This window comes from Serinus canaria, chromosome 7 (assembly GCF_022539315.1).
Source record: "Serinus canaria isolate serCan28SL12 chromosome 7, serCan2020, whole genome shotgun sequence".
Classification (NCBI taxonomy): domain Eukaryota; kingdom Metazoa; phylum Chordata; class Aves; order Passeriformes; family Fringillidae; genus Serinus; species Serinus canaria.
In genome coordinates, this window is record NC_066321.1 from 1,392,233 (window position 1) to 1,416,335 (window position 24,103).

Consider the following 24,103-nt stretch of genomic DNA (forward strand, 5'->3'; position numbering starts at 1 on the left):
ATTTGGCCATTGTGCATGAAGATCAGTAAATGATTCTTTATAAGTGGGGTATTGAACTTCACGTCTTTGGTATACCTTTTATGTTTTAGAGACTTTTCTTCCTCTCAGTTACTGACCAGTAGCTCTAAATATATAGGCCAGGGAGAGTCTTGGAAAATGTGAGTTTAATCAGAACGATATTGTGTGGATTCTTTTCTAGCTGTACACTGTAGGTCATCAGCTGAACACTTTCACAGACTAAACTCTCTGTGGTTTCTGCTGATAAATTGGCTGGAGGTGATGCCACATGGGTTGCTAAGAATGTGAAAAAAACTAAAATAATACACACTGCATACTGTTTTTTCCTGCAGTACAAGTACAAGGAAGGGTATCGCAAACAGCTGGGCCACCACATTGGGGCCAGGAACATCGAGGACGACCCCAAGATGATGTGGTCGATGCACGTGGCCAAGATCCAGAGTGACAGAGAGTACAAGAAAGCCTTTGAGAAGTCCAAGACCAACTTCAGCAGCCCTGTGGACATGCTGGGAATTGTGTTGGCCAAGAAATGCCAGGAGCTGGTCAGTGATGCTGATTACCGGCACCCTCTGCACCGCTGGACGTGCCTGCCGGACCAGAACGATGTTGTCCATGCCAAGACAGTGTATGACCTGCAGAGTGATGTGAGTTGTTCTTTACTGGCTGTGTCACAGCCTTGAGCTGTCTGTCCTGGGTTCTTTTTATGGCTGGAGCAGTGGTCTGTGTGTCAGGGGAAAGGCAACAGATTGAAATCCTCATTTTCGGGAGAACCACGGATTGGTTGGTCATGGGAGTAGATGAAAATGGTATGGAGAGCCCTAGAAGATGCATGCAACCACTGAATGGGTGGCTGGTGGGTTGACCCAGTGGAAAGTGCTCCATTAAGTGGAGCTTCCTGTGGTAGGAGATGAGGTTGCTTGGAGTGAGGAGGTTGCTGAGCTGTTTGTGTTATTTCCTGTCCTTCCAGAATGTGTACAAGTCTGACCTGCAGTGGCTGAGGGGCATTGGCTGGTCCCCAATTGGATCACTGGACGTTGAGAAGAACAAGAGGGCAAGTGAGATCCTGAGTGACAAGAAGTATCGTCAGCACCCAGACACCATCAAATTCACCAGCCTTCCTGACTCGATGCCCATGGTGCTGGCAAAGCACAACTCCAAAATCATGGACCAAGTGAGATTTCCTTGAGTTTGCATTCTGAAGGAAATGAGCACCTTCCTTTCTCAGGATGTTATTCTATGAAGTTCCATGGTCTGGGTTCTTCAGGGGGAATATTGCATCCTCTTGCCTCAGGGATTTATGTTCCTTGTTTGAGATAAAACAATCTTTTGGAGCTATGATGAGATCCATCATAGAAAAGAAAAGGTTGAAGTATTAGAAAGGTTTGGGGAAAGCAAAAGTGTTCCTGGGTCAGCGCAAAGTAGAGGCCCCTTGCTTTGGTTCGTGGACCTGATTTTCTTGTTGAGTTTGTTTCCCTAAACCTGTGTGTTGTTGTTTCCTCTTGTCCTCCTTTCCCAGCGCTCGTACATCTCAGCCTGGGAGAAGGACAAAACCAGCATTCACATCATGCCGGACACCCCTGGGATCCTGCTGGCCCAGCAGAACAAAGTGAACTTCAGCGAGGTGGGTGGTTATTGGGGGTTCAGGTTCCATGCCTGGGTGCTGCCGTGCCTGGGCAGCAGCGTTGTCTGAGGGCCTGTTGGTGTCTGTTCCAGAAACTGTACAAGCAGGCGATGGAGGAGGAGAAGAAGAAGGGCTACGACATGCGGGCAGATGCCATTCCCATCAAGTCTGCCAAAGCTTCCCGGGACATCGCCAGTGATGTGAGTGCACAGCAGCCCTCGTGGCACACAATTGGCTGAGTCTTTTCTCACTTTAAAATCTTTGTGGCTTCAGCTCTGTGTTTTCTGGAGGTGGTGCTGCAGGGGTCTTGGCCACATAAAAAGCCCAAAACCAACACTCAGTGAACATTTTTTTGTCCATAGTACAAGTACAAGGAAGGGTATCGCAAACAGCTGGGCCACCACATTGGGGCCAGGAACATCGAGGATGATCCCAAGATGATGTGGTCAATGCACGTGGCCAAGATCCAGAGTGACAGGGAGTACAAGAAAGCCTTTGAGAAGTCCAAGACGAACTTCAGCAGCCCTGTGGACATGCTGGGAATTGTGTTGGCCAAGAAATGCCAGGAGCTGGTCAGTGATGCCGATTACCGGCACCCTCTGCACCGCTGGACTTGCCTGCCCGACCAGAACGATGTTGTCCATGCCAAGACAGTGTATGACCTTCAGAGTGATGTGAGTTGTTCTTTACTGGCTGTGTTGCAACCACACGTCTCTCTTGTGTTCTGTTCCTCTGCTGGAAGGATTGGGTCCTTGTGGGGATAATAATTCTTGGCTGACTCTGAGGGACTGAGTTTGTGTTGTGGCAATTCTTGACATGGACAGGCAGTGATGATATTTGTGTGCGGTCATGCTTCATGGCCACAGAAGAATCCTTTCTTGCCATGAACATTTTTTGGGGGGAGTTGTGGCTGACACCTTCAGAACAGTAAGGCAAGGGAAGGCCAACAGGGTAAAATACTTGCCTTTGGAGGACCAAGAGTAGCAGTGGCAAGCACTGGGTGCAGGTACATGGTACAGGGCGTCTTGGGTGATGTAACGGAACTCCCATGCCTCTGCTACCTATAGAATGTCACATGGAAAAGGTATTTGATGGTGATACTGAGAAGATGGAGAGGGAGGGTGGTGAATTCTTTGGCAGGTACTTGTGCTGTTGCAAGAGTGGGGAACCATGTGTGGGGGAGCTGATGTTCATGGGAGTCCCATTCCTGGTATCCCGTTGGTTGACCCAGGGAAACGTCTTCCATTTGGTAGAGCATACTATGGTAGGAGATGAGGTTGCTTGGAGTGAGGAATTTGCTAAGTTGCTTTGTGTCCTTTCCTGTCCTTCCAGAATGTGTACAAGTCTGACCTGCAGTGGCTGAGGGGCATTGGCTGGTCCCCAATTGGATCACTGGACGTTGAGAAGAACAAGAGGGCGAGTGAGATCCTGAGTGACAAGAAGTATCGTCAGCACCCAGACACCATCAAATTCACCAGCCTTCCTGACTCGATGCCCATGGTGCTGGCAAAGCACAACTCCAAAATCATGGACCAAGTGAGATTTCCTTGAGTTTGCATTCTGAAGGAAATGAGCACCTTCCTTCCCAGGATGTTGTTCTATGTCCTTCCAAGGCCCAGGTTGTGCAAGGGGGAATGCATCCTCTTGCCTCAGGGATTTATGTTCATTATTTGAGATAAAATGCTTCTTTGTGTGATTGAAGCAGTAAAGAGGTACAGCGTGGAAAAGAAAAGAGTGAAGTATTAGAAGGGTCTGGTGAAAGGGCAGGAGTTCCTGGGTCAGTGCAAAGTAGAGGCCCCTTGCTTTGGTTCGTGGACCTGATTTTCTTGTTGAGTTTGTTTCCCTAAACCTGTGTGTTGTTGTTTCCTCTTGTCCTCCTTTCCCAGCGCTCGTACATCTCAGCCTGGGAGAAGGACAAAACCAGCATTCACATCATGCCGGACACCCCTGGGATCCTGCTGGCCCAGCAGAACAAAGTGAACTTCAGCGAGGTGGGTGGTTATTGGGGGTTTAGGTTCCATGCCTGGGTGCTGCCGTGCCTGGGCAGCAGTGTTGTCTGAGGGCCTGTTGGTGTCTGTTCCAGAAACTGTACAAGCAGGCAATGGAGGAGGAGAGGAAGAAGGGCTACGACATGCGGGCAGATGCCATTCCCATCAAGTCTGCCAAAGCTTCCCGGGACATCGCCAGTGATGTGAGTGCACAGCAGCCCTCGTGGCACACAATGGGGCTGAATCCTTTCTTTAAAATCTCTGTGGCTTCACCTTCTCTATTTTCTGAAATTGTTGACACAGGGGCTGCCAGGCTCATATGAAACCCCTAAACTAACACTCAGTGAACTTTTTTTTGTCCATAGTACAAGTACAAGGAAGGGTATCGCAAACAGCTGGGCCACCACATTGGGGCCAGGAACATCGAGGATGATCCCAAGATGATGTGGTCAATGCACGTGGCCAAGATCCAGAGTGACAGGGAGTACAAGAAAGCCTTTGAGAAGTCCAAGACCAACTTCAGCAGCCCCGTGGACATGCTGGGAATTGTGTTGGCCAAGAAATGCCAGGAGCTGGTCAGCGATGCCGATTACCGGCACCCTCTGCACCGCTGGACGTGCCTGCCCGACCAGAACGATGTTGTCCATGCCAAGACAGTGTATGACCTGCAGAGTGATGTGAGTTGTTCTTTACTGGCTGTGTCACAGCCTTGGGTTGTCTATTCTTTTTGAGGAGGTATTTGTGGTGTGGGAAGGTTGAGGGAATTTAAATCCTTTTTTTCTGGAGAACCAAGTGTTCGCATAGGCAAGAAATTGTGCAGCTGAGAATGGTGTGAAAAGCCTTAGATTATGATATAAATGTCTCCTCCAATTTCTCTGCCAGATGCAGATTGAGAAATGGTGTGTAGGTCCTTTGCTGGCAATGCCAAGGAGGTAGAGAGAGAAGATTTGTGGACTGTTTGACAGCCTCTTGTGATGTTGCAGGGGCCAAGAGACAGATTTTTGGGAGCTGAGCTTATCCAGAGTCACTTTTGTGGCACAGGCTGGTGGGTTGACCCAGTGGAACGTGTTCCATTAAGCCGAGTTTCCCATGGTAGGAGATGAGGTTGCTTGGAGTGAGGAATTTGCTAAGTTGCTTTGTGTCCTTTCCTGTCCTTCCAGAATGTGTACAAGTCTGACCTGCAGTGGCTGAGGGGCATTGGCTGGTCCCCAATTGGATCACTGGACGTTGAGAAGAACAAGAGGGCAAGTGAGATCCTGAGTGACAAGAAGTATCGTCAGCACCCAGACACCATCAAATTCACCAGCCTTCCTGACTCGATGCCCATGGTGCTGGCAAAGCACAACTCCAAAATCATGGACCAAGTGAGGCTTCCTTGTGTTTGCATTCTGAAGGAAATGAGCACCTTCCTTCCCGGGATGTTGTTCTATGTCCTTCCAAGGCCCAGGTTGTGCAAGGGGAAAAATCCCTCTTGCCTCAGGGATTTATGTTCATTATTTGACATAAATGCTTCTTTGTGTGATTGAAGCAGTAAAGGGGTACGCGTGGAAAAGAAAGAGTGAAGTATTAGAAGGGTCTGGTGAAAGGGCAGGAGTTCCTGGGTCAGTGCAAAGTAGAGGCCCCTTGCTTTGGTTCGTGGACCTGATTTGCTGATTGAGTTTGTTTCCCTAAACCTGTGTGTTGTTGTTTCCTCTTGTCCTCCTTTCCCAGCGCTCGTACATCTCAGCCTGGGAGAAGGACAAAACCAGCATTCACATCATGCCGGACACCCCTGGGATCCTGCTGGCCCAGCAGAACAAAGTGAACTTCAGCGAGGTGGGTGGTTGTTGGGGGTTCAGGTTCGTGTCCGTGGGTGCTGCCGTGCCTGGGCAGCAGTGTTGTCTGAGGGCCTGTTGGTGTCTGTTCCAGAAACTGTACAAGCAGGCAATGGAGGAGGAGAGGAAGAAGGGCTACGACATGCGGGCAGATGCCATTCCCATCAAGTCTGCCAAAGCTTCCCGGGACATCGCCAGTGATGTGAGTGCACAGCAGCCCTCGTGGCACACAATGGGCTGAGTCTTTTCTCACTTAAAATCTCTGTGGCTTCAGCTCTGTGTTTTCTGGAGGTGGTGCTGCCGGGGTCTGGCCACTCATATAAAGCCCAAAACTAACACTCAGTGAACTTTTTTTTGCCCATAGTACAAGTACAAGGAAGGGTATCGCAAACAGCTGGGCCACCACATTGGGGCCAGGAACATCGAGGATGATCCCAAGATGATGTGGTCAATGCACGTGGCCAAGATCCAGAGTGACAGGGAGTACAAGAAAGCCTTTGAGAAGTCCAAGACCAACTTCAGCAGCCCTGTGGACATGCTGGGAATTGTGTTGGCCAAGAAATGCCAGGAGCTGGTCAGTGATGCCGATTACCGGCACCCTCTGCACCGCTGGACGTGCCTGCCGGACCAGAACGATGTTGTCCATGCCAAGACAGTGTATGACCTTCAGAGTGATGTGAGTTGTTCTTTACTGGCTGTGTCACAGCCTTGGGTTGTCTATTCTTTTTGAGGAGGTATTTGTGGTGTGGGAAGGTTGAGGGAATTTAAATCCTTTTTTTCTGGAGAACCAAGTGTTCGCATAGGCAAGAAATTGTGCAGCTGAGAATGGTGTGAAAAGCCTTAGATTATGATATAAATGTCTCCTCCAATTTCTCTGCCAGATGCAGATTGAGAAATGGTGTAGGTCTTTGCTGGCAATGCCAAGGAGGTAGAGAGAGAAGATTTGTGGACTGTTTGACAGCCTCTTGTGATGTTGCAGGGGCCAAGAGACAGATTTTTGGGAGCTGAGCTTATCCAGAGTCACTTTTGTGGCACAGGCTGGTGGGTTGACCCAGTGGAACATGTTCCATTAAGCCGAGTTTCCCATGGTAGGAGATGAGGTTGCTTGGAGTGAGGAATTTGCTAAGTTGCTTTGTGTCCTTTCCTGTCCTTCCAGAATGTGTACAAGTCTGACCTGCAGTGGCTGAGGGGCATTGGCTGGTCCCCAATTGGATCACTGGACGTTGAGAAGAACAAGAGGGCAAGTGAGATCCTGAGTGACAAGAAGTATCGTCAGCACCCAGACACCATCAAATTCACCAGCCTTCCTGACTCGATGCCCATGGTGCTGGCAAAGCACAACTCCAAAATCATGGACCAAGTGAGGCTTCTTTGTGTTTGCATTCTGAAGGAAATGAGTGACTTCTTTCCCGGGATGTTATTCTGTGCCCTTCCAAGGCCCAGGTTGTGCAAGGGGAAAAAATCCCACTTGCCTCAGGGATTTATATACCTTGTTTAACATTAAATTTTTGTTTGGCTGGTTAGAGTAGTAATGGGGTACGGTGTGGAAAAGGGTAAAGCATTAGAAGGGTTTGGTGAAAGTGCAAGAGTTCCTGGGTCAGTGCAAAGTAGAGGCCCCTTGCTTTGGTTCGTGGACCTGATTTGCTGATTGAGTTTGTTTCCCTAAACCTGTGTGTTGTTGTTTCCTCTTGTCCTCCTTTCCCAGCGCTCGTACATCTCAGCCTGGGAGAAGGACAAAACCAGCATTCACATCATGCCGGACACCCCTGGGATCCTGCTGGCCCAGCAGAACAAAGTGAACTTCAGCGAGGTGGGTGGTTGTTGGGGGTGCAGTGTGTGTCCGTGGGTGCTGCCGTGCCTGGGCAGCAGTGTTGTCTGAGGGCCTGTTGGTGTCTGTTCCAGAAACTGTACAAGCAGGCAATGGAGGAGGAGAGGAAGAAGGGCTACGACATGCGGGCGGATGCCATTCCCATCAAGTCTGCCAAAGCTTCCCGCGACATCGCCAGTGATGTGAGTGCACAGCAGCCCTCGTGGCACACAATGGGCTGAGTCTTTTCTCACTTTAAAATCTTTGTGGCTTCAGCTCTGTGTTTTCTGGAGGTGGTGCTGCCGGGGTCTTGGCCACATAAAAAGCCCAAAACTAACACTCAGTGAACATTTTTTTGCCCATAGTACAAGTACAAGGAAGGGTATCGCAAACAGCTGGGCCACCACATTGGGGCCAGGAACATCGAGGATGACCCCAAGATGATGTGGTCAATGCACGTGGCCAAGATCCAGAGTGACAGAGAGTACAAGAAGGACTTTGAGAAGTCCAAGACGAGGTTCAGCAGCCCTGTGGACATGCTGGGAGTGGTGTTGGCCAAGAAATGCCAGGAGCTGGTCAGTGATGCCGATTACCGGCACTACCTCCATGAATGGACTTGTCTGCCTGACCAGAATGATGTGATTCATGCCAAGGAAGCCTACGAGCTCCAGAGTGATGTGAGTACTTGCTGTTTAGCTCTGGACTCCTGAAATGGTTGTCATTTCCTTGAAATATAAACTAGAGTAGTTGCTCTCATATAGCATCTTTTCACATTGGGTTTTTTTTCCCTGTCCCAAGCAAGGCCATTTTATTTTGAGGAGTGAAGGAATCTGAATGTCAGAGCATTATGAAGATTTATGTGCAGCCAAACAGCAGAATTGGCTCCATATCATCCTTCATAGAAGGGAATTCAAATATATTTAAATGCTAATGAACATATAAAGGGGAAATTAACTGGTGCCTTTATATTTTGTAACAGAACTGCTACAAGTCTGACCTGGAGTGGCTGCGGGGCATTGGCTGGGTCCCAATTGGTTCCTTGGAAGTTGAGAAGGCCAAGAAAGCAGGGGAGATCCTGAGTGACAAAATTTACCGCCAGCATCCAGACACCATCAAATTCACCAGCATCCCAGACTCTCTCCCAATGGTGTTGGCCAAGCAGAATGCAGACACCATGAACAAGGTGAGTCTGGATTTGATCAGGTAACTCATCTACAGTTTCTGCCTAAACCCCTGAGACAGGTCTGGCCCCACAGACCTGTGCCTGTGCTGAGAGATTTCAGCACTCTAAGGCTGTAAAAATGTATGTTCATTTTTTGGTGATTAATGGGATACTTGTTTTCATCAAGAGCTGATTTAGTAATATCTTCCTTGAGTATTACCAAGTTAATTTGTCAAAAGTATGAATTGTGAATGTCTCCAAATATTCTGCTGTGTTTTTCCTGCAGCGTTTGTATACTGAGGCCTGGGATAAAGACAAGACACAAATCCACATCATGCCTGACACGCCTGAAATCACACTGGCAAGAGAGAACAAGAAAAACTACAGTCTGGTGAGTGTGGGAGCTCTCCAAATGTGACTTCTCTGTGTCATGGCTGGATCAGGAAGGTTCTGGGAAACCTTCTAGAGATGGCACTGTCAGTTTCCTTAAGTAACTCCCATTTTAAAAAAAATTGTGACTCTAAAAATATTGTTTGTATATTTATAGTAGTGAATACATAGGACAGTGACCACTGGTGAGAAGGAATTCCATAAATTCCACAGAAGTTGTGTGTTTCCACTGAATTTTGGGGAGTTATTTCTGCCATTGTGCATAATGTTGGGATGGCAAAAATTAATACCAGAAAGGTAATTACCAGCATAGTTTGAAAAGAAAAAAATGTTGTACACTGATACCAGTGTTCAACATTATTTTAGGCAAAAAAGTTCACATCAGTAAGCCATATCAGTGGTTTTAAAAAGTAAGTTTTACTCCATTTGTATAGAAGAAAAGTTTAGCTATAAATTGTAGTCAATGTTGCATTATTTAAAACAGTAAAAGAAAAATTAATTAACAAATGTATTTAGCAAAGGTCTTCCTTTGACATGAATTTGTATCAGTTACTCATCTGAGGTTTTGAGTTAAAGGTAGATAAACCTGGGTGTAATAAGTCAAAACACAATTATTAGATCTACTTCCAAGGAATTTGTTTTGCATAGAATATAACATATGGAACTTACATTAGTCCCATTGTTTAATTCTTCCTCTAGAAACAATACAGACAGGCCATGGAAGATTCAAAGAAGAAAGGCTATGATTTGAGAGCTGATGCCATCCCCATCCAAGCAGCCAAAGCATCCAGGCAAATTGCCAGTGATGTAAGAATCTAACTCTTTGTTTCTTTCTATGACTTCTCTCCTCTGCAACCTGAAAATTATCAGCTGGATCCTGTAAAAGGCACTGCAGTTAAACTGTGACCTTAAGTAACAGCCTTTTTAAAGTAAATTATCATGTATGTTTAAAAAAATAAATGTTGCTAATTATAAGAACAATATAATGCTGCTTTCATGGTAGCTGTATGGCTCATAACCCTATATGTGTAGATAAGTATTTACATTATGTGTATCATTGTATATAATAAGGATTAAATGCATTTAATAAGACCAGGATTATTTCTCACTAATATTAGTAAAACACATTTCTTCAAAAGCAAAATGATAAAAAATTTCTGTTTAGGGCTCTAACTCAAGTAGCATAAAACAGTAGCATAAAACTTTAGTCCTAGAATATTATTAGCATGAGAATTGATTTAACTGTTTGGGGGTAGGTTATAGATAAGTTTGGAAAAGTTAGTGTTAGAAATATTTATTTTGAATAACTGATATTTATAGGTGATACAGAAATGTAATATTTAGGTTTGTGTTTCAGTACAAGTACAAGGAAGGATATCGAAAGCAGCTGGGCCACCACATCGGGGCCAGGAACATCGAGGACGACCCCAAGATGATGTGGTCGATGCACGTGGCCAAGATCCAGAGTGACAGGGAGTACAAGAAGGACTTTGAGAAGTCCAAGACAAGGTTCAGCAGCCCTGTGGACATGCTGGGAATTGTGCTGGCCAAGAAGTGCCAGCAGCTGGTGAGCGACGCCGACTACCGGCACTACCTGCACCAGTGGATCTGTCTGCCCGACCAGAACGACGTGATCCACGCCAAGCAAGCCTACGAGCTCCAGAGTGATGTGAGTTCTCTGGCATTTAAGTTTTGCTGAGGAATGTATTTGATATTTTACAGAATTGGATCAGGCCATCTTGTTCTGGTAGATGTGGTAGAACCAACATTTTGAGATTTCTTTTTAAATTTTGTGGCTGATTGAAACTGAGCTCTCCAACAGGATGTGTTAACTAATTGATGCTTCAATGAAATCCTGTGATTCCAGGATTTGGACTATCTATCATTTGACATTCTGTGAAAGTTGGATAATGGTTTCACCCTTATTGTAGTGGAAATTCACTTGCTTTTTCTATATTTTATCTTGTGCTTTGAATTTATTTAAATTAATTGTTGATAGTGAGGTTACTTATTGGTGAACTATTCACCATGTAATTTACATTGTTGTTATTGATAGAATAACCTGTGTGGGTGATTTTTTTCCATTTTTTAATAGAACTGCTACAAATCTGACCTGGAGTGGCTGCGGGGCGTTGGCTGGGTCCCAATTGGTTCCTTGGAAGTTGAGAAAGCCAAGAGAGCAGGGGAGATCCTGAGTGACAAAATTTACCGCCAGCATCCAGACACCATCAAGTTCACCAGTGTCACAGATTCCTTGGAGATGGTGTTGGCCAAGCAGAACGCAGACACCATGAACAAGGTGAATCCTGATCCCTCTGGGTGACACATCAGAGGTGTCTGCCTCAGCCCTGCAGGCAGGAATGGGAATGATCTGAGCACAAGCAATGCTCATTGGTTTATTCCTTCTCCTTAATCAATGTAGTGTTTTTTAAGTGTTGTTCTATTTCCACAAGTCAATCCTCCTTTTCTTAATACTATCTCTTCCTAATTACCTAACTGATTATCTCTGTTACATTTCCTATATTTTCATCTTCTATGGTCTATGTTTACCTTGATTATTGAAATATTAACCTGGTTTTGAATGCCCTATCCATCTCTTCCTGTTTTCTTTTTTAGCGTTTGTACACTGAAGCGTGGAACAAAGACAAGACCTCGATTCATGTCATGCCTGACACCCCAGAAATCCTGCTGGCCAAACAGAACCGAGTGAACTACAGTGAGGTGAGTGCAGCTGAAATCTGAGACAATTGTACTTCTGACAAGTACACTTTTGTCATCCCTGACTTTTAGTTAACGGTAAAATATTGTCAGATTGTTTATTTTCACAAATGGTCTGAAACCAGAGTTCTTCCAGAAATTGAACTCCTGGATATCTAATTGGACTATTGAAATATATTATCTCCCACAAACTGGAAATTATTTCTACAGCAAGGTATGGAAATAACTAGTTTTGCTTAGCTTTCCCTAAATGATTCCCATTTTCCAAGGATCTACAATAAAATTATGAGGTGTTTGAAATCCACAGTTTTTTATTTTCTAGTGAATGTAGAGCTGGTCTGAAGATGTTTAAGTTGCCTGAAAATCAACAATATTGTTTAGGGACTTGAATACTCCGATGTGCTCAACTGAAATGCAATTATGTTTTTGAAACTAGATTGTGATTTTTTTATCTCCCAGAAAATGTACAAACTGGCCTTGGAGGAGTCAAAGAAGAAGGGCTATGATTTGCGTTTTGATGCCATTCCCATTCAGTCTGCCAAAGCCTCCAGGGAGATTGCCAGTGAGGTGAGAGGCTTTGTTCTCATTTCTCCATGGATCTGGTAATGAAAAAGAATCATAAGATTTGCTGCTGCATACTTCATAAAAGAGATAATGTTGAAATATATTTTCATAGTGATTCTTTGTAATGATTCCACATTGCCTTAAGTGCATGGAAGAAAAGGGGAGCCAGTATTTTTAGGACAAGGAATATATCACTGTAACAATTAAATATAATGATGTGAAGATTATTAATATGCCCCCTGCAATACTTCTTTTGATGTCCTTGGATATTCAAGCGTCATGATCAAAAAGGTGTATGAACCAATGGTGGAGCTTGTCAGGTTAATTACTGATTCAAACAATATTTCTCTTCAAGTGTCAGAATGAAATTCAAGATGTCTGAACATAAAATCAGGGATAAAAATGCAATGACTATGATAGCTTGTGCTTCTGATAAGGCAGCATTACTTGAGATGGAGGATAACAGATTTTTATGCTCCTAGTTTACTCTCAAGATAATTCAACTTTTTTATTCAGAGCAAATCATATTGTCTTAATTGAGGAGTTTTGTAAAAAGATTATAAATTAATATTTACAATTTAATCTTAATAGTAAAATAATTTGAAGTATCAAACTTGCCAGAATGTGATATTAAATGTTTAGTTAATTGAAAGTGTGTAATAGTTATCTAAAAAGTCTTAGATAATTGTATCTAATAAAAAAACTACTCATGTGAAAATTAATCCTGAAGCAGAAAGACTTATATAATATTTTTATCTTTACAAAATAATGAGTATGTTAAACTGTTGGAACTATTTATTAATTTGTCAATGCACCAAGTAACTTTAACTCTTTTCTGTTTCAGTACAAGTACAAGGAAGGATATCGGAAGCAGCTGGGCCACCACATTGGGGCCAGGAACATCGAGGACGACCCCAAGATGATGTGGTCGATGCACGTGGCCAAGATCCAGAGTGACAGGGAGTACAAGAAGGACTTTGAGAAGTCCAAGACAAGGTTCAGCAGCCCCGTGGACATGCTGGGAATTGTGTTGGCCAAGAAGTGCCAGCAGCTGGTGAGCGACGCCGACTACCGGCACTACCTGCACCAGTGGATCTGTCTGCCCGACCAGAACGACGTGATCCACGCCAAGCAAGCCTACGAGCTCCAGAGTGATGTGAGTTCTCTGGCATTTAAGTTTTGCTGAGGAATGTATTTGATATTTTACAGAATTGGATCAGGCCATCTTGTTCTGATGTGGTAGAACCAACATTTTGAGATTTCTTTTTAAGTTTCCTGGTTAACTGATGCTCAGATCTCCTAGAGGTTATACTAACTAACTAATATTTAAATGAAATCCTGTGATTCCAGGATTTGGACTATCTATCATTTACCCATTCTGTGAAAGTTGGATCATGGTTTCACCCTTAATGTAGGTGAAATGCTCTTATTTTTTCCACAGTTTTCTTTACAGCTTTGAATTTGTTTGAATGAGGAGCTGATAGGAAGGTGTTTATCCTTTGGAAAGATGCACTGTATAAAATACATTATGATGATTATATTCTTAAAATAGCTTGTGTAATTTTTTTTATTGTAACAGAACTGCTACAAATCTGACCTGGAATGGCTGCGGGGCATTGGCTGGGTCCCAATTGGTTCCTTGGAAGTTGAGAAAGCCAAGAGAGCAGGGGAGATCCTGAGTGACAAAATTTACCGCCAGCATCCAGACACCATCAAGTTCACCAGTGTCACAGATTCCTTGGAGATGGTGTTGGCCAAGCAGAACGCAGACACCATGAACAAGGTGAGTCCTGATCCCTCTGGGTGACACATCAGAGGTGTCTGCCTCAGCCCTGCAGGCAGGAATGGGAATGATCTGAGCACAAGCAATGCTGCAGTTCAAGCGTGATGCAATTTCAGTCATTGTGCTCTTGTTATTTCACTCAAAACTCTGAGGTCAGCTCATGGAAGACTCAAATTTGTGTAGTATTCTGCATTTTACATTTAAATATTTTCCTTGGTGTGTGTGTGCATTAGGCACTGATAATTCTTTGGTTTATTCATTATTCTGAAGCAATGTTGCAGTTTCCTTAATGTTTCTAAACTCCCTCATATAAATGCTCCTTTTGTTGATGTTATTTTTACCAGATTAAAACATAACTGTATATCCATGCTATATTTTATAGTGTCATAATATGGTTTGGGTTAGAAGGGCCATTTAAGCTCATTTTGTTCCAATCTCCTGCCATGGGAAGGGACAATTTCCCCTAGACCAGGTTCCTATCATTTTAATTAATGTGTTTTCCATGTTTATTGAGATATTAACCTGGTTTTGAATGCCCTATCAATCTCTTCCTGTTTTCTTTTTTAGCGTTTGTACACTGAAGCGTGGAACAAAGACAAGACCTCGATTCATGTCATGCCTGACACCCCAGAAATCCTGCTGGCCAAACAGAACCGAGTGAACTACAGTGAGGTGAGTGCAGCTGGAGAGCTGAGACAGTTAAAGGGTATCTGATAAGTACACTTTCATCACCTTTGAATTTTCATTAATGGTAAAATATTGTCAAGTTTATTTTCATACATGGCCAGTTCCAGTGCTGAAATCAGAGTTGTTCTTCCACAAAAATATGTTTTATTTTAAAATATATTAGCCCCCATAAATGAGAAATAATTTCTACAGCAAGTTGTGGAAAGAGGTAATTTAGCTTTTTTAATGCTCCTGTCTTTGCCTTCCCTAAGTGATTTTCATTTTCCAGGCATCTACAATAAAATTACAAGGTCTTTGAAATCTGGTGGGTTTTTTTTTTTTTCTTTTCTACAGAACAGTATTTAAATTGTGTGAGGATGAATAATATTGTTTAGGAACTTCATTTCTTTTACTGCAAAGTTGTGCTGAACTGAAATGCAGTTTTGAATTTTGTTTTTTGAAACTAAAATGTGACTCTTTCTCCCAGAAAATGTACAAACTGGCCTTGGAGGAGTCAAAGAAGAAGGGCTATGATTTGCGTTTTGATGCCATTCCCATTCAGTCTGCCAAAGCCTCCAGGGAGATTGCCAGTGAGGTGAGAGGCTTTGTTCTCATTTCTCCATGGATCTGGTAAAGAAAAAGAATCAGAATCTTTGTTCACTTGTTTGCTAATGTCACATTTCACAAAATAGATAACATAGATATCTGTCTTCACAGTGATTCTCCCACATGCCTTAGGTGCACAAAAATATGGATACCCAGTAATTTTTGTATGAGTTATTGTCCTGGGTTAAGCCTGGCACAATACCAGTGCCCCCACGAGAACACCTACTTCCCTGGCACCTACTGTGAGATATGATCAGAGACAGAGCAAAGCAGGCTCCAACTTAAGGTTAAAAGGAAAAAAAAAAAAAAAGCATTTATTAACCTACAACTACAAAGGAAGACACACAAAACACAATAGAACATAAGATGAAAACCTTCCAAAATTCTTCCTCCTCCTCCCCCCACCAAATTTCCAATTTCACTGCCACCCTTCAGACAATCGATTCTCAGTCTCTCGAGGAGAGAGAAGTCCCTCTTGCGCCACACGCCTTCCATGTCCAGTGCTCTCACCACTGCACATGGATCAGAGCTGCTTCTGGGGTTTTTCATTTTAAGGATACTTTGACCAGTTCCAAAGGGAGCACAGTCCTTCTCCTTCTGGGACACTTGTCCCCCCCAAATTTCACCCCCTGGGGCCGAGGGGTCTCTTGAACAGAGATCGTCTTCTTCTTCTTCTCTTCTTCGAAGTGGAGGGCACCACCACCACCCTCCTCACCCATCGTCTCTGTTCACTCCTCCACATCACTGCACTCTCTTGGCTCTGAGCCATCGCCTCCCCCTAGAACGCAGTCTCTGTGGCACAGAAACACCCGTGGTTCTGCTGTGGCTACACAAGAAAAGTCCAGCCCAAAGCCACTCCATCATCTCCTCCCACCTAGAATTTTCCTCAACATCTTCTCAATCTCAACATCTTCTCAATCTCATCAACTTCAGGAAGACTCAGCGTTTGCAAGGTTCTCATCTTCCTCAGAGGGGTTAAAAGTCCCAGGCTCTCTGCCGGTTTACTTCGTCAACTCCCACGCCTGTCTGCCCTGCTGGGCACCCCCCCCTTCTCCTTCACGCCGGGCCACTATCACAGGCACCGGCTCTGTCTCTCTCTCCCTCGCAAGGGGGGGGGGGGGGGGAATGGAGGATGGCTGCCCGAAGCCCTTGCAATGTTCTCCTCCACCCTTGGGCCCAGGCCTGGCCTACCTCTCACTCTGGCCACATGGCTCCCCTCCCCCCCCTGCCCAGCCAAAGGAGCTGGGCAGGGGGGTCTGCTCACTCTCAAGCAGGACTCAAAGAGGAAGTTCCCCTGGGAGATCACAGCTTTTAACCCCTGTGTTCTCAGAGGCGTATCCTACCCTCAGTGGACAAACCAGGTGCCAATATTAAATCTGAACACTGATTGGATTGCCCACACCATCACAAAAAACTTCATTTCCTTTCAAACCACGACAGTTATGTATCACAGCAATGAATAAATATAATAACATGAAGATTATTTATATGCCCCCTATTGCTATCCATGGATGTTCAAGAAGGATGAACAAAAAGATGTAGGTGTTTATGCTAGAGTTTGTCAAGATAATTTCTGGTTCAAAATAAGAAGTCCTTTAAAATCTGTCCCCAAAAGAGATACGTAAATGAATAAATTCTAAAAGTTTAAATGCTTGTCTTTTCTGGAGGAAAGAAATAATTCTGTTTCAGTGTCACATTGAAATCCAAAACATTGGAATACAAAACCAGGGAAAAAACTCTGCAATGACTGGGACAAGTTTTGTTTCAAGGATGAGGAAATATCTCTAAGAGACAGAGGATAACAGAATTTTGTGCTCTTTGTTTTTCTACCAAGAAATCTATTTAAATGCTTTGTGTTAGAAAAGGATAAAATATATGGATATATATATATATGGATTGTTTTTCCTGCAGTACAAGTACAAGGAAGGATATCGGAAGCAGCTGGGCCACCACATTGGGGCCAGGAACATCGAGGATGATCCCAAGATGATGTGGTCGATGCACGTGGCCAAGATCCAGAGTGACAGGGAGTACAAGAAGGACTTTGAGAAGTCCAAGACAAGGTTCAGCAGCCCTGTGGACATGCTGGGAATTGTGTTGGCCAAGAAGTGCCAGCAGCTGGTGAGCGACGCCGACTACCGGCACTACCTGCACCAGTGGATCTGTCTGCCCGACCAGAACGACGTGATCCACGCCAAGCAAGCCTATGACCTGCAGAGTGATGTGAGCAAATCCTTACATTTGTAACACAGCACTTCTGTAACACAGCATTCCTGTAACACAGCATTTCTGTAATGAAGTATTTCTGTAACGAAGTAATTCTGTAATACAGTAATTCTATAATAGAGTAACTCTGTAATACAGTAATTCTGTAATACAGTAACTCTGTAATACAGAATTAGGTTCAGCACAATCTAATTTTTAACATACAGATAATAAGCCTCTAGTTACTTGCATCAGACTTGTTAAAATGTTTTCATTCTTTCATTCTTTCAATTCTTTAATCAAATTTATGTTTAATCCTATTTTTCCAGTCCTTAAGCTGATATAGTTTGTGTATTACTCTCATTCTAGCATTGCGCTCCAATACCTCTTTTATTTTTCTTTTTTAATAATTATTTTACTTAATCTTCAAAAACAACAATTGTTTTCAGAACCATATCCTCAGAAATATACCCAGGTGTTCATATTGTATATGCTTGTTTATATTAATTCTAACATTTGATCACACTTGCCCATGTATAACAAACTTTCAAATTTTTTCAGGCTGTTTACAAATCAGACCTGGAATGGCTGAGAGGCATTGGATGGGTTCCTATTGGTTCCTTGGAGGTTGAGAAAGCCAAGAAAGCTGGAGAGATCCTCAGTGACAGGAAGTATCGGCAGCCTGCAGACAAAATCAAATTCACCAGCGTGACCGATTCCTTGGCCATGGTCTTAGCCAAGCAAAATGCTGAGATCATGAACAAGGTGAGGGTGGTACTGCCAGTTAATAGAACTTGTTCATGAGATGAAAAATTCAAAATACAAAGTAAAACCAAAAACTTGTGGATTTAAGAGAAGGTTGATATCCAAATTCAGCCATTGTACAGGAAAGCTGTTGTCTCAGGGCTCAGTCTGAAGTGAGCAGTTGGAAAAATTCCCCAGATAAAAGTCCTTTAAATCACAGATTTTTCCAAGAGTAATACTTCATGATGAACAAGTGATGAGGAAATACCTGAAGTTCTCTGGATGTGAAACTTCCGCAACATATCTCAGATCTGGAGGGTGAAAGTCACTAAGTACCTCCTTCTTTACAATAAACATAATCCAACAACTTATACAGAATAATTAATACACCTTTCCTCCTATGGCTGTTTCCCCACAATCCAAAATCTATCAGTTGCTGCACCGGCTTAACCTGAGAAATAATGAGACAGGACAAAGTTTTCCTTCTTGAACTGTTCAGAGAGAAACTTTGCTGTGTCAGGGTATTAGAGCTTACTGGAACTACCCCTAGCAGTTTGTAAAATAATTGTAATTATAAAATAATTTCATAAAGAACTGTTTGCAAAGGGCTGTTTTCTTCTCTCGCAGCGCTTGTACACGGAAGCGTGGGATGCAGACAAGAAGTCCATCCATGTCATGCCTGACACACCTGACATTCTACTAGCAAAGGCCAACGCAGCCAACGTTAGCAAAGTAAGGACATTTAAACATTTACTGAACTAGCAGAAATTCAAAGTCAGCATTTCTTTAATCATAAAGATGTTCTGAATGACACATTCATGAAAAATTTGAGAGACAATTATGAAATGTAGAAATTCCATCTTTCAGAATATTGATAAGCCATTTTCTGTCTTCTCTTGTGTAGAAACTTTATATACAAGCCTGGGAAGAGGCCAAAAAGAAGGGTTATGACATGAGAGCTGATGCAATTCCAATCAAAACTGCAAAAGCATCAAGAGATATTGCGAGTGAAGTATGTTATTCCTTTACATTTATTTTCAGTACCCTTAAAAATAGGAATATGTATTTTTATGATAAGTAGCAATAGGAAATGATGGGACCTTCATCCCAGATTCACTTCTTTTTGTATTTCCAGTACAAGTACAAAGAAACCCATGAGAAGCAGAAAGGCCACTACATCGGGTGCCCCAGTGCCAAGGATGACCCCAAGCTGGCGCACGCCGCGCGCGCCATGGCCCTGCAGAATGACCGCCTCTACAAGAAGGCCTACAACGACTCCAAGACCCAGATCCACATCCCTGTGGATGCCCTGTCAGTGCAGGCAGCCAAGGAGTGCCAGACCCTGGTCAGTGACATTGACTACAGGCAGTACCTGCACCAGTGGACCTGCCTTCCTGACCAGAACGACGTGATCCATGCACGGCAGGCCTACGACCTCCAGAGCGATGTGAGTGACAATCACTGTAGGAAAGCTTTAGGGCAGCTGTGTCAGGCTAGTGACTGGCAAGTATACTTTCAAATGCACATTCATGGGCCTGTGGTCTGTTCTGGTATGTTTATTTTATCCTTTCCAATGGATTTCAGCCTCAGTGTCAGAAATATTTGGGGCAGTTCATAAGGAAGCCATGTTTTCTTGGTCTGCTCAAGAATGTTTGCTTTCAGACTCCCCTGAAAGTAGGGGAGGTCATGCCCCTGGTTTGAATGCAGTGTCTTAAAAGTATCATTGTTTCTGTGCAAATCAGGGGTGCTGTGTCTAGAAAGGACCTGATACAGCAGAGCATCACTGGCTGCTTGTTGTGTAAAGAGTATGAGAATAAGTTGGGGAAAAGCTTATAAAAAACCTTCTTGCATTTAGAGTTAGAGCTACAGAATCCCAAAATGGCTTGGGTTGGAAAAGACCATCTTATTCCAACCCCCTGCCATGGGCAAGGGACACCTCCCACTAGACCTCGTTATTCAGAGCCTTGTCCAGACTGGTCTTGAACATCTCCAGGAACTGAGAGTCCACCAGCTCTCTGGGCTAAGAGTTACCTCTGCAGTGCCAGTAACCCTTGTTTTGTTTGTAGAACGTGTACAAGTCCGACCTGGAATGGCTGCGAGGCATTGGCTGGCTGACAGAAGGGTCTGTGGATGTGGTCAAAGCCAAGAAGGCCCAGGAGATCCTCAACGACCGCCTGTACCGCACGCGGCCGGAGCAGCTGAAGTTCACCAGCATCACCGACTCCCCAGACGTTGTCCTGGCCAAGACCAACGCCATGCAGCTCAGTGATGTAAGCTCCCCTTTCCCATTTCATTTCTTCCTGCTGGAGAGTAGAATTTCTATGGTGGGAATGGCAAAGTTTTGCAAGTTGGAATTACTGAAGAATTTCCTCTTGGTGTTTTTCTTTCTCACCACACTGATTTACCATTGTTCTTCCTTTCTCCTCAGCGTCTGTATCGTGAGGCCTGGGATAAAGACAAGACCCAGATTTCCCTCCCTTCAGACACTCCTGTCATGCTGCAGTCAAAAGTCAATGCTCTCAACATCAGCAATGTAAGAGAATTACATGAAATATTTGTGAAGTGTTAGAAAGTCAAGGCTGGTAATTGTTCTTCCAGTTTTTGCTGTAAATGGTGTTGCACAAACTCACCTTCTAATGTGCTTATAAACAGGAAATTACATCCAGAGGCTTTTTATCACCTCTCAGCCTATCAACAGGGTGTCTGTTCATGAACAAACTCCCAAGCTCAGAGTGCAATTCCACACAACTTCTGCTCCCTTTGGCAAAACCTGCCAAGTACATTCCATGGAAGAGTTGTTGGAGTCTGCAGACATAGTGGTCTGTCTTCAGGAATATTTCTTCTTCCTCTTTGAGTTTTAATCTTGCACCTACTTAACAAAGGTGATTACTTTTCTTTACAGAAACATTATCAGAAAGCCTGGGATGAGGTCAAGGCGAAAAGCTACGACCTAAGAGCAGATGCCATTCCCATCAAACAAGCCAAGGCCTCCAGAGACATTGCCAGTGAGGTACAGCCTTCTCTTCGTGTGCTGCTTGTGTCTCAGCAGAGCTGAGTGAAGCTCACTGGTGGCTGTGTCCAGGTGAGCAACACACCTTCTGTTCTCTCTGTATTTCCAGTACAAGTACAAAGAAACCCATGAGAAGCAGAAAGGCCACTACATCGGGTGCCCCAGTGCCAAGGATGACCCCAAGCTGGCGCACGCCGCGCGCGCCATGGCCCTGCAGAATGACCGCCTCTACAAGAAGGCCTACAACGACTCCAAGACCCAGATCCACATCCCTGTGGATGCCCTGTCAGTGCAGGCAGCCAAGGAGTGCCAGACCCTGGTCAGTGACATTGACTACAAGCAGTACCTGCACCAGTGGACCTGCCTTCCTGACCAGAACGACGTGATCCATGCACGGCAGGCCTACGACCTCCAGAGCGATGTGAGTACCCACAGAGATGTGTAGTTTTATTATTTAAGATATTATAACCTTATTCTGATTGTTTAATTCTATACAGTCACAACAGATTTATGTTGAGACTCTTTTCTTCAATTTTTTGTTACTGCTATTTTGTGCTCTTTTACACCCTTAAAAGGCATTGGTTTTATCTCTGAATATTGTAAAACTTTAGTTGATCATGTGTTACATAATGCTTTTGGACAGATCTGATTTGGAAAGGCTGAAGGATTTGTATTTCTTGCTTTGATGGGACTTAGGAATAAGACCTGTTAGCTGCTTTGGAATCAGGTGGCTTTTGTTACTTCTGTTTGCTTGAGCAAGCTTGGAAATTTATTTAATTGGAAGAAAACTCTGTGAGGTAACCAGTGAGAGATTTTAGTGGCTGAATGCAAAGCAGGAGTCAATGCAGCTGATTTCCTGACCTGGCTTTGCTGCTTATCAATTCCCCTTCCATTGTTTCAATTACAAACTTTGGAGATGAGGTTGCTGTTGCTTGCTGTTTGTCAGTTTTCCTGGTAGGCAGCTTGGGGTTTTGTAAATTGCTGAAAAGACTAGAGGAAGAAGTGTTTTGGAGGGGACAGGAAGACTCTTCTAAACTTTTAATATTAATCATCCTTAACTGCAACTCTTTTGAGTCGTTTCTGCTTACAAGGTTTAGAAATGTGTTAAGAACTGAACTACTTAAAAACTTGTGGCCAGATTTATTTTACTTATGACACTGAACATCTCCTGTCTATGAAAAGGATTCAACTGACTCTAGCTAGGTTTATAAAACATAATCTGCTTTGCATAGCTTAAAATAATCAAGACAATAATTTTAAACAATATTTTCCTTTTCTGACCATCTCATCCAGGCTGTGTACAGGTCAGACCTGGAGTGGCTCCGTGGAATTGGGTGGTTGCCCAACGACTCTCCAGAAATTAAGAGGGTGAAGAATGCCCAGGATCTCCTGAGTGACAACGTGTATAGGACCCCCATTGACAGTGTGAAGTACACCAGTGTTGTGGATTCCCCAGATGTTGTTCTGGCCAAAACCAACGCTGAACAGATCAGCATTGTACGTTCCAACTTCCTCAAAGCTGCCTCCACACTAGAAACTACAGCTAAAGAGAAATCTCACTGCTAAAATGTAAAACTGATCAGTGGTGTTTAAAGTTTAATGCTTTTCCAAACGTTTTACTCTTTGGAAATGATAGTTCAGGAGAGATTTATGGGATTTTATGTTATTGATAAGTGAAATTCAAGTCTGATGATATTATTAAATGATTGTTTTAACAGCAAAAATATAAAGAAGCCTGGGAAAAGGACAAGACTATGATCCACATCATGCCAGACACCCCTGAAATCAACCTAGCCAAGGCTAATGCTGTTAATTACAGCCAGGTATGTTTATCATTCTGTTTTCTCTAAAATAGTGTGTGGATTATATCATTCTAAGATGTTGAATCTCTGTGAATCTCACTGAAGTCTATCCTCATACAGGGCTTGTGGCATCCCCTTCCCTCTGTTGAATATCCTTAAAAGATTCAGCCATTTTAAAATAAATATTTGCATTCAGCTATTTAAAAGTTATTAATATCATGCCCCACTGAGGGAATATTTTATTAAAATGGATGACAATCCAAGGCATATAAATATTTTCTACACTTTTACAAACACCCTTTTGTGCTTCACAGGTTGCTCAACTGGTGTTGCATGTTTAGGGGCAGCTGCATTTATGGTTAGGAGCAGGAGTACTGCTCAAAAAATTTCATGGTATTTCAGCAAATAAATGGTTGGAGATTATGTTTCTGTGATGGCAAATGCCAAAGCATTCAGCATGTGTGTGATGTTTTATCTGTCTCTTCAGAAACAATATAAAGGAGCTTGGGATGAGCTGAAGATGAGCTACGATTTGAGAGCAGATGCAATTCCAATCAAGACAGCCAAGGCTTCTAGAGAGATTGCCAGTGATGTAAGTGCCAAAAGAGGCATCTCCCATGCTCTAAGAGCTCTTTCTAGCTGTTACTGATGCTGACCTCTGCTCTTCCCCCAGTACAAATACAAGCTGGAGCACGAGAAGCAGAAAGGACACTACGTGGGAGTGCCGAATGCAAAGGGAGATTCCAAAATCCAGTTTGCCCTGGACGTGGCCAAAGTTCAGAGTGAACGAGAGTACAAGAAGCACTTTGCCAAGCAGAAGACCCAGTGCCACCTGCCAGTGGACATGATGTCCATCGTGTCAGCCAAGCACGGGCAGGCCCTGGTGAGCGACGCCGACTACCGGCACTACCTGCACCAGTGGATCTGCCTCCCTGACCAGAACGATGTCATTCATGCCAGGCAAGCCTACGACCTCCAGAGCGATGTAAGTTCATCTGAAAACACCCCTTAACTTAGTCCTCTATTGCCTCTTCTCATCCTGCTTCAGCTCTAGGGAGTGGGAATCTGGTCCTGAATTCAGGGAGCTCACCTTGCTCTTTGTTAGAGCTGCAAAGTGTAGGCCACTTATAAATGCTTGAAGGGCGATAAATTCAGATGTAGTGCTCATGTTGGAACTACTGCTCCCCTTTTAACCACTGGATTAA

At 43.8% G+C, this 24,103-nt stretch overlaps 1 protein-coding gene across 1 annotated transcript in view; it reads left to right on the forward strand.

The window, feature by feature from the left end:
• The window catches only part of NEB (nebulin), a 103,777-nt gene that overhangs the window by 24,766 nt on the left and 54,908 nt on the right, over positions 1-24,103 (forward strand). The window contains exons 39-79 of the mRNA XM_050976906.1: positions 351-662; positions 986-1,189; positions 1,535-1,639; positions 1,732-1,839; positions 2,002-2,313; positions 2,972-3,175; positions 3,526-3,630; positions 3,723-3,830; positions 3,993-4,304; positions 4,788-4,991; positions 5,338-5,442; positions 5,536-5,643; positions 5,806-6,117; positions 6,598-6,801; positions 7,147-7,251; positions 7,344-7,451; positions 7,614-7,925; positions 8,228-8,431; positions 8,697-8,801; positions 9,500-9,607; positions 10,158-10,469; positions 10,896-11,099; positions 11,417-11,521; positions 11,978-12,085; positions 12,927-13,238; positions 13,662-13,865; positions 14,433-14,537; positions 15,019-15,126; positions 17,049-17,360; positions 17,904-18,107; positions 18,714-18,818; positions 18,991-19,098; positions 19,222-19,533; positions 20,153-20,356; positions 20,515-20,619; positions 20,989-21,096; positions 21,206-21,517; positions 22,390-22,593; positions 22,815-22,919; positions 23,386-23,490; positions 23,572-23,883. Of these exons, the coding sequence (XP_050832863.1) occupies positions 351-662; positions 986-1,189; positions 1,535-1,639; positions 1,732-1,839; positions 2,002-2,313; positions 2,972-3,175; positions 3,526-3,630; positions 3,723-3,830; positions 3,993-4,304; positions 4,788-4,991; positions 5,338-5,442; positions 5,536-5,643; positions 5,806-6,117; positions 6,598-6,801; positions 7,147-7,251; positions 7,344-7,451; positions 7,614-7,925; positions 8,228-8,431; positions 8,697-8,801; positions 9,500-9,607; positions 10,158-10,469; positions 10,896-11,099; positions 11,417-11,521; positions 11,978-12,085; positions 12,927-13,238; positions 13,662-13,865; positions 14,433-14,537; positions 15,019-15,126; positions 17,049-17,360; positions 17,904-18,107; positions 18,714-18,818; positions 18,991-19,098; positions 19,222-19,533; positions 20,153-20,356; positions 20,515-20,619; positions 20,989-21,096; positions 21,206-21,517; positions 22,390-22,593; positions 22,815-22,919; positions 23,386-23,490; positions 23,572-23,883 (7,599 nt within the window). The remainder of the gene's footprint in view (positions 1-350; positions 663-985; positions 1,190-1,534; positions 1,640-1,731; positions 1,840-2,001; positions 2,314-2,971; positions 3,176-3,525; positions 3,631-3,722; positions 3,831-3,992; positions 4,305-4,787; positions 4,992-5,337; positions 5,443-5,535; positions 5,644-5,805; positions 6,118-6,597; positions 6,802-7,146; positions 7,252-7,343; positions 7,452-7,613; positions 7,926-8,227; positions 8,432-8,696; positions 8,802-9,499; positions 9,608-10,157; positions 10,470-10,895; positions 11,100-11,416; positions 11,522-11,977; positions 12,086-12,926; positions 13,239-13,661; positions 13,866-14,432; positions 14,538-15,018; positions 15,127-17,048; positions 17,361-17,903; positions 18,108-18,713; positions 18,819-18,990; positions 19,099-19,221; positions 19,534-20,152; positions 20,357-20,514; positions 20,620-20,988; positions 21,097-21,205; positions 21,518-22,389; positions 22,594-22,814; positions 22,920-23,385; positions 23,491-23,571; positions 23,884-24,103) is intronic.